The following is a 15,583-nucleotide window of genomic DNA, read 5'->3' on the forward strand; positions in this document are numbered from 1 at the left end:
TATTACCTTCAAAGAAATTTCAATATTTAATACCAATTTAGAGAGAGTCTGCTATAGGGCTTGTTGTCATATCTAATGTCTTAAAATAGATTTATTCGGAGTAGCGTAATGTCTTTTCTTTTTTTGATTATTTGCGTTAACTGTAAAATTTAAATATGATTTGTATTTTCAAATATTGTGTAATGTAAAGTAACGTCTGTGTGTGTATGGTGTGTAATGTGATGTCGTAAATTGCACTGTCACACGACAGATTGTAGGACCCCAGGAAGAATAGCTTTTAGCTTATGCTGAAGCTAATGGGGATCCAAATAAAATAAACAAACACAAAACGCTCACTCACACACACACACACACACACACACAAAGACACACACACACACACTCACACAAAACAATTGTGATGACCCCTCCCACTCATGTGAGCTGGTTAGGAGGCAGGCGGAGGTGTGATTGTCTACACCTGGTTCACATTTGCTTGATTGACTGTTTGTCCTTTAAAGAGGGCTGGATATTCAGTTCTGGTGATCTCTCTCAATCCTCACATCCAGAAAAGGTTTGTTTTTGAGTTTTGGTTACTTTATTATTCACTTACATGCCCTACACCACTGATGGTACTGATATACATATCAAAAACATTTGCGTATTCTTAATTATGAGTTAAGTAAAATTAGCTTTAATGTAATCCTTAATTTGGTGTGGTCCCCCTTTTGTCTTGAATTTGAGTGAGGGATTGTAATGTTTAGCATTTAGATTAGGCTTTTGTTAATTTTAAGTGTAATTCGTATTGCATCAGTTTGGTTGTGCTAATTTGCTTTAAGTTGTTTCTCTGGTCGGAGAGTGAAGAAGCCAGACTTCCTTTCTGAATTGTGACTGGTGTAATTTCTTGGGAGATTCACACGTTTTGTACATTTGAGTTTTGGTAAGAGGTTTGAGGAGTATTTGTGGTGAAAGTGGGTCATCTTTGTTAACATCAGTCACTTAGACACAAATGAATAGGGTCCAGCTTGAAAAATATCACCCTTTAATCAGATTTCTTTTAGAGTAACTGAACAGCCCACATACTCATCAGATTCACATTCTACTAAACCTTCAGAAAATGCCTCCAGTACATTTAGTTTCTTCATTAAAACAATGAAGCTGAACTTTTGAACTTTTGTCTTAGTTCACAGTGATGATGCATGCAGCCGTGGGTCTCTGGGTCCTATCAGCGGTGATCTACGTGGGCAGAGGACATCACTATTTTGTTCACGGCAACGTCAAGACAGTCAAAGACGCTGTAGTTGACGACCGTACCGACAGCGTCGCCCTGGTGAACGAAGCAAACCAAGAATTTTCCTTCAGACTCTACAGGCAGTTAGCAGCTCATGCTGACTCACAGGGAGAGAATATCATCTTCTGCCCATTTTGTGTGTCAACCGCTTTGGCTGCGTTGTCAGTGGGAGCGCAGGGGGAGACGCACCGTCAGCTTTTCAGTGGTCTGGGCTTCAACAACTCCCTGGTGCAGAAAGAGGTGGACCAGGCCTTCCAGATGTTCCTCCAGAGGGCCAACAACCAATCTCAGGAGGACTCCAGTGAAGGGACTGCCATGTTCATGGACGACCGCTTCAAGCCCAAGCCGGAGTTCCTGCAGACCCTGAAGCAGTCTTACTTCACAGATGGGTTCAATGTGGATTTCAGCCAAACCACAGAAAGTGCTGATACCATTAATAAGTACATGGAGGAGAAGATGACCAATGGGAGGATTGACCAGTTGGTGGAAGACCTGGATCCAAACACAGTCATGTATCTCATCAGCTACATCTACTACAAAGGTAAGAAGGTCTGTGGGATTAGATCTGGTCAGTCTGTGATCGAATATAATGTAAGATCGGTTTATATATTTTGAGGTTAAATTGAACATATCAAACCAAAGTTTTTATTTCTGCTCATTGTCTAACAGGAAAGTGGGCAACTCAGTTTGACCCTGAGCTCACTGAGCAGGACGACTTCAACATGGACGAGAACACAAAGGTTCAGAGTTTCACTCTCATTACAGAAAAATGCAGGGTCCATTGGGGAATTCCTCATTTACCAAAGATATAAAGTTTTCTTCATACAGTTAAGACAATTTAGAAAAACCTTAGTTGTAACACCCTAATTTGTTCTGCTTTTTTCAACCCTCTTGCATTGTACTACACACTTTATACTACACACTTTACTTTATATTAGACTCACTTGAGAGAAAAAGGGCTAAATGGATTTGAGTCCCAGTCTTCATTCATGTTTAAATTGTCATCGTCCAGGTTCCAGTCTTCATGATGAATCTGGAGGATAGTTTCTACACCTATCACGACGACAAGCTGAAGACTACAGTCCTTCAGCTCCCCTTAAACAGCTCCTACTCCATGCTGCTGATGTTGCCTGAAGTCATGACAACGCTGGAGAACGCAATCAGCCTGGACAATGTCATCAAATGGTTGACAGCTATGAGACCCAGGTTGGGAGACTCTTAATTTATGCTTCTAATATGTGGAATATTTGACACTGAATAAGGTACACAACTTTGTCCTGTCTGGTGATGGATGTATGTTACAGAAAGACCTTTTTTTGTTAAGAGTAAGATCCTTTTTGTTTAACCTGAAACAGCCCCACAATCATATGACTCCATGCAAATAATCCATACTTTTATAATCATAATGCACTTCAAAGTGGATAGAAACAAAAGCCGTCTTGGTTCATCTTTCCACTGATCAAACAGTCACCACTCTGGTTTGGTTGAAATAAACTCTTAATTCACCCTTTTACATGTGGAAATATGCTGGCTCTATACGCTCTAAAAGTCCTGATTATTTACATGGAGTTTGGTGATGGTGATTTTGGGGCTGTTCATGTTAAACTAAAGGATCTTACTCTTTAACTAAAAGGTGTATCTCTGTAGGGATCCTTTCCATAATGTTAGACACTTGGAAGAATAATCTGAGTCTGTCAGTGATTTAAAAAAAAGCATGTCATTGTTTAAGGCCCTCATATCCAAATGAAACTCCTGCCCTAGTCGGATTAATTGAATTTTTGTCTTTCTCACCCCCCCAAATGTTTTAGGAGATATAATTTATATATTCCAAAGTTCTCAATCAAGACTTCCTACAAGCTAAACAACATGCTGTCAGAAATGGGAATGACGGACATGTTTCATGGTGGTGCAAATTTGAGAGGCATTTCAGAGAGGCAAGGACTGGCAGTCTCAAAAGTAAGTCACAGAGCATATACCTTGTTGGGTCACACATTCCATATGTCTGTCGTCTCACTTACTCTGCGTTGCACCACAGGTTGTACACCAAGCTACGCTAGACATGGACGAGACCGGAGCCGAAGCTGCAGCTGTCACAGGCATCAGCATTGGACTGACTGCCATACGGTTCCTTGTCCCTGTCCCTGTGTTTAAGTTCAGTTGTCCATTCATGGTCATCATCCTTGAACGCAACACAAAGGAAATCCTCTTCTTGGGCAAGATTATCAACCCAATCATCTGATGGATCATCACTTTGTTTTTGCTCAAGCACAGCTGTTGCATCTCATAAAGGAGTCAAAACTTTTGTTGTCTCTTGCTTTATTGATTGTGTGAACTGTTTTTATATAATCTTTTGAAGGTAAAATAATGTAGTGATGAAATATGATCAACTTCCATAAGCATTTTGTATTAATTTATAACTGATCAACTTTTAAAAAATACAACAGAGCTCAACAGTGACCGCCTACTTTTTGAGCTGCTCTGGTTCTGGCAGCGGAGGCTATAGTATTAAAAGCTTTTACTAAAGTAAAAGTACTACTTCCACCCTGTAAAAAAAAAAAAACCTCCTGCATTGAAGATGTTACTTCAGTAAAAGTCTACATGTATCAACAGGAAAATCTACTTAAAAGAGTAAAAGTACTTAATGCAGAAAAATCTTCACACTTTGGAAACTGTTTTTCATATGGACTTGTGTCCCCTACAGGTGCAGATACATTTTTACAACCTCACAGCTTGGGCTCAGTCTACCCTGGATGGTTTAGACATTGTGGCTAATCAATATCCTTCTAGAGAACTTTAATTTTTTAAAGTAGACAGGACACAAAATTGCAGTGTGAATGCTATATGTTCAAAGGCTGATGCTACACTGGATTGCTGACTTGAAGTTGTAGGAATACTTAAAAGTGACTGTGGGTTAATTTGTTATGAATGTCATTGAGAAGTTAAATAATACAAATGTTTGAATGATGGGCAATATTCATTTTTACAGAACTAGACTCTAAACTAGCAATTGTGTGAAAAGTAGTAAGTTATTAATTAGCTCTGTGTAACCAACTTTAAAGGTTGCCTTAACTTCTACCATCTGTTTTCACAAAGATGAGGCTCTGGAGCACCTCCAAACTCCTTTCTCAAACCGTTACTCCTAATGTTTAATACCATAAGAGATGGAACACCCTGCTGAACATCCAGTGCAACAATGGGGTGTGTACTGTTAAATGTCAGGACAGTAGTAGGCAGAAGTAGTCCTGTTTCTGTTATTCTCCAGGTATGGCTGGAACCAGTTAATACAGGATAGTGTACTCACTGAGTCAAAGGCTGACTGGCTCTTGATGGCAAGTTGGCTAAAGGTTGACAGGGGAGCATGCCTGTCATCAATATATCTTGTTTAACAAACAAGTGACAAGTCTGTAAGTTAAGTTAAAGCTGCATTTTGTACACAATATGCAACTTGTGTTGTAGTGGAATCTGGATAAATCAGAAAGATGAATGACATTTCTGTGTTGAAAGAAGGATACAGAAGAATAACAAAGATATAGAATAACATAGGTAAAAAAAAAATGAAGCTAAACCTCATCTTGGGTTTTTCACTGTTCCAACAATCACCACTCTGGTTTATATGCCAGCCACGTTCTTATACAGCAGCCGTCAATGTGAATACAGCAAAAAAAAACGTGGAATGCTTACGATTTACAGTGCTTAACTTTTTGTAGCTTTTTGAACAAATGGTTCATGAGAACAGGCTGTTATGATCATCCGATGAAAAATTATACAGTTTCAGAAACATTTAAAAGTTACATATAGTCACTTAAAGTAAAATTACTGGTAAAAAAAATCTCAAGTAAAAAAAAAGTAGCTCCTTGCAAATGTACTCGGAGTAAAAATTACTCATACGTTTTAACAGCGGGGGAAGATATACTTTTTTGTATCTTCTTTCACCTTATTTAAACTTAGTATGCTTATGTAATAAAATCTCAGTCTTTTGTGCTTTGACAAGGGAACAAAGACGTTTTCAATATTAGTTTGTTGATGGTTACAAAACGTTAGAGATCTTTTTTACTCAGTAACGGATGTGATTTAAAATGTAGCAACGTACAATACTGCAAACAAAACATACTTGAGGAAAAGTTAAAGTACACATTTTGAAAACTACTTTAAAAAGTAAAAGTACACAATCCCACATTTTTCCAGTTTGGTCATTAATAGTTTATGGTTAATTGTGTCAAAGACTTTTTTTAGATCCATGAAAATGTCTACAGTGAATTCCTTATTATCAATAGCTGTAGATATTTGTTCTATTAGCTCAATCACTGCCATTGTAGTGGACCGGTTTGATCTTAAGCCATATTGATGTTCACTCAGTAGATTGTGTTTTTCTATGAAATTATCGAATCTAATGATAAAAAGCTCTTCTAATATGTTTTAGGATTGTGGAAGGAGAAAAATTGGTCTGTAGTTTGAGAAAGAGTACTTATCTACATTTTTGTAGATGGGAATGACCTTTGCAATTTTCATTTGATTTTGAAATATGCCCGTTTGTAATGATTGATTAAAGATATGTCACGGGTTTCGCTATACTATGCTATAATGTTTTTAACTAAAGCCATGTCAATACAATTATTATCAGATTTCTTATTCTTATTCTTAACTTATTTACCACATCAATTAACTCTATTTCCTCAATTCGCCTAAAAAAATGGTATTTGAATTTATTTCAATATTATTTTCATTCATATCCTCTGTTATTACTGGATTAACAATTTCTTTTGCTAAATTATAGTCAACATTCATAAAATTGTCATTGAATTCATTAGCAGTCTCATTTGTGTCTGTTATCAGTGATTGGTTGTTTTTATTAAAGTGGTCTTTGTAATCTGATTTCCCAGTACGTTTTTTGATTGTTGTTTAGCACCTTCCATGTGCCCTGCGTGTCGTTTCTGTACTGTATTAATTGTTTATTGAAATAATCCTTTTTATTTATTCTCAATATGCTAGTCAATTTATTTATTTCTTATGTTTATTTTCTCCTTCCTTTGTTCTAAATTGTAGAAACTGCTTGTACAATAAATTTTTTAACAAGCATTTTGTAGTCCCCTAGTAATCCAGGGTTTGTCTTCATATTTATTTGTACTTAGTTTTTGTAAAGGTCATTTTTTGTCATACAGAGTGGTAAATGTAGATATGAATTCATCATAGGCTTTATATGTGTCATAGCTGCCTTAACCCCTCCTTGAGGACCTCTATGGCAGGGTGGTGGTAGTGCAGTGGATATGACACATGCCTTTGGTGTGGGAGATCAGGGTTCAATTCCCACTGTAATACATCAACCAATATGTTCCTGATCAAGACATTTAACCCATAGCTGCTATAGAGGTGTGCGCCCTCTGTGTATATAGCAATTGTAAGTTGCTTTAGATAAAAGTGTCTGCTAAATGACATGTAACGTAATGGTGTCAGTTTTTTTTTTTTTTTCGAGTCAACTTAGCAATTTTGAAGTTTCTCTGTGTATTTTCCTTTGAGAAATTTTGCAGGGTTGCAAACACGGGAAGATGGTCACTTATATCATTGATAAGCAATCCACTTAGTACTCTATTCCCAATTTCATTGGTAAAGATGTTATTAATTAAAGTTGCACTATCAGTTGTTATTCTAGTTGGCTTTAAGATTGTAGTTAATAGACCTACTGGTGTTCTATGCATTGTGTCGATAAAATCTCTGCTGGGTTTGTGCTCCTTTAATTTTAACAAATCTAAATTAAAGTCTCCACATACGATGATTATCTTATTATTATGTCTGTTATCATACATGTCAACCATCTTCTCATTAATGGTAACAAGACAAGATCCAGGTGTTCTATAGATGCAGCTTATTAATATATTCGTTGTTTTCTCCACCTCTATTTCTACAGTAACACATCCCATGATGATCTCTTTTCATTTGTTTCCTTTTATGTGCATCCATGTCCCAGAAATGCTAGTTACTAACCTAGCTCTGGGGAGTTTATTCCTCGGAGTCTTTATGTTTCTTCTTCGCCCAGAATATCGCCTTGGATTAGGGTGACACCAAGATCTGGGTCTTGGGTGCAGCTGTCACTGTGGACCTGCTACACCCTACTACGCTCTGCGATTCCCTGCAATGTCCGGCTGCGTCCTGCTGCATCCATTGCGTCCATTGTGTCCACCCATGCTCTGCTGTGCCATGCTACAAGCCCTGCTGTGCCCTGCTATGACATGAACTACTACGACTACCATTGTAGTCACTGTTCCATTATCTCTATTGTGACTATTACGCCACTGTTCATCACACCCCCAACCAGCACCGTCAGACACCTCCTACCAAGAGCCTGGGTCTGCCGAGGTTTAATCCTAAAAGGGAGTTTTTCCTCGCCACTGTCGCAATAGCCACTGCTAATGCTTGCTCTTGGGGGAATTACTGGACTTGTTGGGGCTTTGTAAATTATAGAGCGTGCTCTAGACCTACTCTATCTGTGAAGTGTCTCGAGATAACTCTTGTTATGATTTCATACTATAAATAAAATTGAATTGATTTGAATTGAATATTTTCCATTTTCCTTACTTTTTTTACACTTAAATTTGTTGTTCACAAATAGTGCAACACCACCTCCGTTTTTGTTTTCTCTGTTAGTTGAAAATAGCTCATAGCCCTGCAGTTCTACATCCACTTCTTAATCAGTTATAAGCCAAGTCTCTGATGCTGCAATTTCACTAAACGTTGAGAATTGTTTCATAGAGTCTTTAATTTTAAAGAAGTTGCTATACAGGCTTCTACTGTTAATGTGTATAATTGACAGTGTACCATCCATTATTATTTTGCTTTTAAATTGTTCATCTGTGTAATACTCACAGGTGCGGTTGATGTTATTGTCGAAATATTCATCAGGATTCATACAGTTTATATTCATTGAGGTCAATTGTTTCTATTTACTGATTCAAGTTTTCATAGTTTTCATGTGCATGTGAAATACTACTCTCATAGGTGATCCAAATTCACCAAGGTAGTCACGCTTGGAGATGTTTTTTCTATTTTTTAAACTTTATTATTCAAGTAAAAATAGATAGATAGATAGATAGATAGATAGATAGATAGATAGATAGATAGATAGATAGATAGATAGATAGATAGATAGATAGATACATAAAACCAAAATTGGGAAATTACTCTGTTACAGCATCAGGTTACAGGGAGACACGCACACACACACACACACACACACACACAAAAAAACAATTGTGACGACCCCTCCCACTTTATGGGTGGCTCATGTGAGCTGGGTAGGATGCCGGCAGAGGTGTGGTAGTCTACACCTGGTTCACATTTAATTAATTGACTCTTTGTCCTTTAAAGAGGGCTGGAGATTCAGTTCTGGTGATCTCTCTCAATCCTCACATCCAGAAAAGGTTTGTTTTTGAGTTTTGTTTACTTTATTATTGCCAAATTCTCTTACACTCCCTACACTACTGATATATGTATCAATAATATGTGAGTATAATTGATTATGGGTTAAATAAAATTAGCTTTAATGTAATCCTTAATACGGTGTGGCCTCCCTTGATTTGTCTTGAATTTAAGCTGATTCATGACAAAATGGGGACTGATAATATTTAGCGCTTGAGTTAGACTTTTGTTACTTCAAGTCTAATTTGTATTGCACCAGTTTGGTTGTGCTAATTTGCATTGAGCTGTTTCTCTGGTCAGAGAGGTAAGAAGCCAGACTGCCTTTCTGAATTATGATTGGTGTAATTGCTTGGGATATTCACATGTCCGTACATTTAGCATGTATAGAGCCAGCATATTTTCACATGTAAATGGGTGAATTAAGGGTTTATTTCAACCACATCAGTGGTGATTGTGGAAACCGTAGAAAAGACAACCAAAATGGCTTTTGATAATTTTGTTTCTGTCCACTTTGAATGAAGTGTGTTTTATGATGATAAAAGTACTGATTATTTACATGGAGTCTGGTGGGCTTGGTGATGGTGATTTTGGGGCTGTTTCATGTTAAACTAAAAGGATCTTACTAAAGGTCTATCTCTGTAGGGATCCTTTCCATAATGTTGTCAGACACTAAGGGTGATAATCTTAGTTTGTCAGCTTGAAAAATACCACCCTTTAATCTGATTTCTTTTAGAGTAACTAAACAGCCCACATACACATCAGATTCACATTATACTAACCCTTCAGAAAATAAAAACATTAAAACAAACCATGAAGCTGAACTTTCTTTTTTTTTTTGTCTTAGTTCACAATGATGATGCGTGCAGCCGTGGGTCTCTGGGTCCTATCAGCGGTGATCTGCGTTAGCAGAGGCCATCACTATTTTGTTCACGGCAACGTCAAGACCGTCCAAGACGCTGTAGTTGACGACAGCACAGACAGCATCTCCTTGGTGAACAATGCAAACAAAGGGTTTTCCTTCAGACTCTACAGGAAGTTAGCAGCTCATGCTGACACACAGGGACAGAATATCTTCTTCTCCCCGTTTTGTGTGTCGACCGCTTTGGCTGCGTTGTCCGTGGGAGCGCAGGGGCAGACTTACCGTCAGCTTTTCAGTGGTCTGGGTTTCAAAAGCTCCCTCCTGACTCAGACAGATGTGGACCAGGCCTTCCAGGTGTTTCTCCAGAGGGCCAACAACACATCTCAGGAGGACTCCAGTGAAGGAACTGCCATGTTCGTGGCCAACCGCTTCAAGCCAAAACCAAAGTTCCTGCAGACCCTGAAGCGGTCATACTTTACAGATGGGTTCAATGTGGACTTCACCAAAGCAACAGAAAGTGCTGATACCATCAATAAGTACATGGAGGAGAAGACCAATGGGAAGATTGACAAGCTGGTGGAAGACCTGGATCCAAACACAGTCCTGTATCTCATCAGCTATATCTACTACAAAGGTAAGAAGGTCCTGTGAGATGAGATCTAGTCAGTCTGTAATGTGTTTACATAATTAGGTTAAATTGTACATATCAAACCAAAATTTGTTTTATTTCTGCTCTTTGTTGAACAGGAAAGTGGGCGATTCCGTTTGACCCTGAGCTCACTGAGCAGGATGACTTCAACGTGGACAAGAACACAAAGGTTAAGAGTTTCACTCTTAATAGACCTTTTTCACGGCAGACATGTTGACATGTCATTGTAGGAAAAGCACAGGTGTATTCAAAACTATTAATGATGGCTGCATTTCTCTTAGGAGAGGTCCTGGTATTGTGCATGCTGACAAACGGAAATATCTTACTGGGACAATTGATGGAATTGAGCCATCGTTAAGGTTATCTATCTCAGCTGTGGTTTTCCTACTATGACAAGTCAACAGGTCTGCTGTGAAAAAGGTCCATTCAGGAAAAAATACTTTGGAGTCCTAGTAATTCACAGGGGTGGAGACAGCCATCGTAAATATTCAGGGTTCAGCCTAAACCTAGAGCGGGTGTCCGTTGGGAATTCTTCATTGATCTAAGATATAAAGTATTTTTCATGCCGTTAACACAATTTGGGAAAACCTGATGGTTGTAATGCCATAATTTGTTCTGCTTTCTTCAACTCTTTTGCATCATACTACACATTGTACACACTTTATTGTACATGCTTTATACTACACACACTTTATATGAAAAATCGTTCATTCTGTTTCTTCATGTTTAAATTGTCATCGTCCAGGTTCCAGTCCTCATGATGAATTTGGAGTATAGTTTCTACACCTATCATGACGACAAGCTGAAGACAACAGTCCTTCAGCTCCTCTTCAACAGCTCCTACTCCATGCTGCTGATGTTGCCTGACGTCATGGCAACACTGGAGAACGCCATCTGCCCGAACCTCGTCACCAAATGGTTGAAGGCTATGAGACCCAGGTTGTGAGAATCTTAATTTATGCTTCTAATGTTTTTTGTTTTTTTTTTAACCCAGGAGGAAAGGATCCCTACAGAGATAGACCTTTTAGTTAAAGAGTAAGATCCTTTTTGTTTAACATTAAACGGCCCCGAAATCACCATCACCAGACTCCACCAGACTCCATGTAAATAATCAGTACTTTTATCATCGTAAAACACTTCTTTCAAAGTGGACAGAAACTAAATAAAAGTACCAAAAGCCGTCTTGGTTCATCTTTCCGCTGTTCCAACAATTGCCACACTGGTCTGGTTGAAATAAACCCTTAATTCACCCATTTACATGTGGAGATATGCTGGCTCTATACACACTAAAAGTCCTGATTTATTTACATGGAGTCTGGAGATATGCTGGCTCTATACACGCAAAAAGTCCTGATTATTTACATGGAGTCTGGTGGAGTTTGGTGATGGTGGTTTCAGGGCTGTTTCATGTTAAACTAAAGGATTTTATTCTAACTAAAAGGTCTCTCTGTAGGATCCTTTCCATAATGTTAGACACTTAATAATCGGAGTTTGTCAGTGATTTAAAAACCACATCATTGTTTAAGGCCCTCATAGTCAAATTAAACTCCTGCCCTAGTCAGAGTCACTGAAGGTTTGTCTTCTCTCCCCCCCCTCTATGTTTTTAGGAGATATAATTTATATATTCCAAAGTTCTCCATCGAGACTTCCTACAACCTGAACGATGTGCTGTCAGAAATGGGAATGACGGGCATGTTTCATGGTGGTGCAAATTTGAGAGGCATTTCAGAAAGGCAAGGACTGGCAGTCTCAAATGTAAGTAAGCAGAGCATATGTTTATTTCACACATTCCATTTTTCGGTCGACTCTCTTACTCTGCATTGCACCGCAGGTTGTGCACCAAGCTACGCTGGACGTGGACGAGACCGGAGCCACCGCTTCAGCTGCCACAGGCCTCGGCATCGAAAGGTTGGCGGTCATCCAGGTCTCTGTGTTGAAGTTCAATCGTCCATTCATGGTAATCATTGAACGCAACACAAAGGAAATCTTCTTCTTGGGAAAGATTATCAACCCAACCATCTGATGGATCATCACTTTGTTTGCTCGAGCACAGCTGTTCTCATACATATAAAGGAGTCAGGAAAAACTTTTGTTTTGTGTCTTGCTTTGAGTGTACAGGATTTTTATATAATCTTTGAAGGTAAAATAATGTAGGGATAAAATATGATCAACTTCCATAAGCATTTGGTGTTCATTTAAAACTAATCAAATTTTTAAAATGCAATAGAGCTCAACCGTGACCACCCACTTTTCGAACCGCACTGGTTCTGGCAGCAGTGGCAGAAATATTAAAATCTTATACTTTAGTTACTTCCACACTGAAAGGACAAGTGCTGCATTGGAAAAGTTAATGCAGTAAAAGTATGTAGATATCAGGAAAATGTACTAAAGTACTTAATGCAGAAAAGTCCTCCCATTTGGAAACTATTTCATACAGACTTCACATGTCATTTAGCTGACTCTTTTAACCAAAGCTACTTACAATTGCTATACAGTATATCAGAGGTTGCGCACACCTGGAGCTACTAAGGGTTAACTGTCCTACTGATGTATCTTGGTGGTAAACAAACCTGGATCTCCCACACCAAAGGCATGTGTTATATCCACTGTGCCATCACCACTACCAGACTTGTTTTCTACAGGAGCAGAAACTGTTTCACAACCTCACAGCTTGGTCAGTCTGCCTTGGATTGTTTAGACATTGGCTAATCAAAATCCTTAGAGAAAATTAATTGGCTTTTTAAAGTAGATGGGACACAAAACTATAGTGAATGCTGTATGTTCAATGGCTGACACTACACAGATTGCTGGCTTGAATGTGTAAAGTAGTTGAATTAGTAGGAATAGTTGAAAATGTGTGGGTTAATTTGGTATGAATGTCAAAGTTAAGTAATACAAATGTTTGGAAGATGGGCATTATGTTTTTAGAAAAATGGTAAACTGAAAATCACTTAAATGTGATTAGAAGTAGGTAAATGGTAAAAGTTATTAATTAGCTCTGTTAACAACTTTAGTTAAAGGTGGCCATGACTTCTCCCATCTCAGTGTTAATTTCCTAGAGATGAGGCTCTGGAGCACCTTTTAAACTCCTGCTTCTAGCTCAAAAACCATTACTCCTATCGCTTAATGTTTAATACTGTGAGAGGACATCCTGTGCAACAATGATGTGTGTACAGTTAATACAGGATAGTGTACTCACTGAGTCAAAAAGGCAGTTCGGCTCTTGATGGCAAGTTGGCTAAAGGTTGAGGGGGGAGCATGGCTGTCATCAAGATGTCTTGTATAGCAAACAAGTGACCCGTTTAAGTTAAAGCTGCATTTTGTACACAGTATGCAACTTGTGTTATAGTGGAATCTGGATAAATCAGAAAGTTATAAAAAAATGACCATCAGCCCGAAATCCCTCACAAAGAACACCCATAACTTCGGTCTCCCTGTCAACAACTCCACCCTGTCTCCATCCCCACACATCCATAACCTTGGAGTCATCTTCGACAGCAACCTCACTTTTGAAAATCACGTAACCCAAAAGACCAGAACTGCCTTTTTCCACCTCAAAAACATTGCATGTCTCCGCACATCACTCACCTTCTCTGCTGCCAAAACTTGGATTCATGCTTTCATCACTTCCAGAATTGACTACTGCAACAGCATTCTCTATGGTTCACCTGCCAAGTACTCACTTCTCGTACTCAAGTAGAAGTACAGATACTTGTGTTAAAAAAAATACTCTGGTAAAAGTAGAAGTACTAATTTAACTTCTTTACTCAAGTAAAAGTAACAAAGTACAGGCTTGGAAATTTACCTAAAGTATAAAAGTAAAAGTAGCCTTGCGAATTTTATGCAAAGCTACCTGGACCTAGCCTCGTGAGACCGTCCTGATCTGGCGAGCTCCAGTTTTCCACTCTCAGATCAGTCTGGCATCTTGAGATAGAGAACATTTGGAGCCGTTCGCCAAACGACCGACCAACCAGCGTTGGTTTTGAGGCGGGTTTAGGTGTGACGCAACGAGAAGCGACTGTTCAGTCTAAACAACGTGGCGGCTTCCACGGATGAGATGAGCGTAGCTATCGCGCAAGTTTTACCTGAATTAGAAAGTATTCCTTCATTGAAAGAAGAGCAGAAAACGGCACTGGAGGCTTTTCTCGGAGGAAAAGATGTTTCTGCTCTTCTCCCGACTGGTTTCGACAAGAGTTTGATCTGATTGGTTGATTTGGCCCGTCTATCATCAACTATAGGTGGTAGATAGACAGATGGTTTATCCAATCAGCTAACCAGTATTTTCGCCCCCTTCCCAAAAGTTCTCCAACGAAAAGTTCCCAGATGGATATGCCGAGCAAATGGGAAGCGATCCATCTGGCGGAGTCAGGTTAACCTGGACCACACAAATGTTACTAGAGTGCAAGCTGAGAAACTTCAGTGGACATGGAAAAAAGTCTCTTTATGTGCCATTGCCTACATTTTAAATGGATGTCTGCCAATAGGCCTAAAACATCACATATATGATGATTGTGACAGAGACTGGGATTCCAGGTTAATAAGATTCTGACTGATATGAATTCAATTATGATTCTGTGAGAATTCACAGATCCAGTTTCTCTTTTTTAATCTTCCCCATAACATTTAAAGCAACACCATGTAACTTTTCCCGCTTCGGTCCCCCTACAGGTTGTCTCATTGGAACTACAGCTTGAACTCAAAGTTACATTGTGTTGCTTTAATTAAAGGAATCTACATGTATGTGTGTGTGTGTGTGTGTGTGTGTGTGTGTGTGTGTGTGTGTGTGCTCAAATATGGCTAAAGGAAATAAAATAAAGGATAAAATATGAATTACTAAACAGACATTAATTAAGAAGTTCCCCATACTTTTAGAGTTACAACTAACAACCACTAGATGTCAGCAGCATATAAGAAATGAACTGACAGCTAGTAAATCTTTGAACATGGAGTGCTAGTAATAATAAATGTAAATGTCAGGCTCACAATTTTGTCACCGTCCATACTACTATGCTAATCAAGCCGCAATAATTTGAACGAATGCCGTCGCATCTGTAGAGTCGTCTTGTAGTGGTTCATCAAGTGCATCGTATATTCCCATCAAATTAGATTGAATTCGGTTTGGTATTGATGCAAAAAATTATTTTAAACTAAAGTAACGAGTCAATTTTGTAAAATGTAAGGAGTAGAAAGTACGATATTCATGTTAAAAATGTAGGGAGTAAAAAGTAAAAGTCGGCACAATTACTTCCCATCTCTGGATTTCAGTAGAGACAAGAACAGCTTAAAGGAGCGCTATGCAATTTTGGCCATTTCTTCGCCGCTTTTTTCCCGCTTTTTGCTGGCAGGTTTCTCTACAGAGCCCCCCTACAGCTCCTATGTTTACTTGTGTCTGACT

At 38.7% G+C, this 15,583-nt stretch overlaps 2 protein-coding genes across 2 annotated transcripts; both read left to right on the top strand.

Annotated features, from left to right (window-relative positions):
• The first annotated feature begins 433 nt into the window (after positions 1–433).
• LOC120560215 (serpin A3-1-like) lies at positions 434–3,572 on the top strand. The gene is made up of 6 exons (XM_039802489.1): positions 434–553; positions 1,163–1,811; positions 1,940–2,010; positions 2,283–2,476; positions 3,079–3,226; positions 3,306–3,572. The coding sequence occupies exons 2-6, from the start codon at positions 1,172–1,174 to the stop codon at positions 3,507–3,509; spliced, it is 1,257 nt and encodes a 418-aa protein (XP_039658423.1). The 5' UTR covers positions 434–553; positions 1,163–1,171; the 3' UTR covers positions 3,510–3,572.
• Positions 3,573–8,575: 5,003 nt separating this feature from the next.
• Positions 8,576–12,278, top strand: LOC120560218 (serpin A3-5-like). The gene is made up of 6 exons (XM_039802491.1): positions 8,576–8,682; positions 9,525–10,173; positions 10,287–10,357; positions 10,934–11,127; positions 11,796–11,943; positions 12,020–12,278. The coding sequence occupies exons 2-6, from the start codon at positions 9,531–9,533 to the stop codon at positions 12,209–12,211; spliced, it is 1,248 nt and encodes a 415-aa protein (XP_039658425.1). The 5' UTR covers positions 8,576–8,682; positions 9,525–9,530; the 3' UTR covers positions 12,212–12,278.
• The last annotated feature ends 3,305 nt before the right edge of the window (positions 12,279–15,583 follow it).

This window comes from Perca fluviatilis, chromosome 6 (assembly GCF_010015445.1).
Source record: "Perca fluviatilis chromosome 6, GENO_Pfluv_1.0, whole genome shotgun sequence".
In the NCBI taxonomy this organism is placed as follows: domain Eukaryota; kingdom Metazoa; phylum Chordata; class Actinopteri; order Perciformes; family Percidae; genus Perca; species Perca fluviatilis.

Coding starts and splice junctions, on each gene's coding strand:
- LOC120560215 (XM_039802489.1), top strand. CDS start 1,172: ATGATGCATGCAGCCGTGGGTCTCTGGGTCCTATCAGCGGTGATCTAC. Junction 1,812..1,939: donor CAGCTACATCTACTACAAAG/GTAAGAAGGTCT, acceptor ATTGTCTAACAG/GAAAGTGGGCAACTCAGTTT. Junction 2,011..2,282: donor ACATGGACGAGAACACAAAG/GTTCAGAGTTTC, acceptor GTCATCGTCCAG/GTTCCAGTCTTCATGATGAA.
- LOC120560218 (XM_039802491.1), top strand. CDS start 9,531: ATGATGATGCGTGCAGCCGTGGGTCTCTGGGTCCTATCAGCGGTGATC. Junction 10,174..10,286: donor CAGCTATATCTACTACAAAG/GTAAGAAGGTCC, acceptor TTTGTTGAACAG/GAAAGTGGGCGATTCCGTTT. Junction 11,944..12,019: donor AAGGACTGGCAGTCTCAAAT/GTAAGTAAGCAG, acceptor ATTGCACCGCAG/GTTGTGCACCAAGCTACGCT.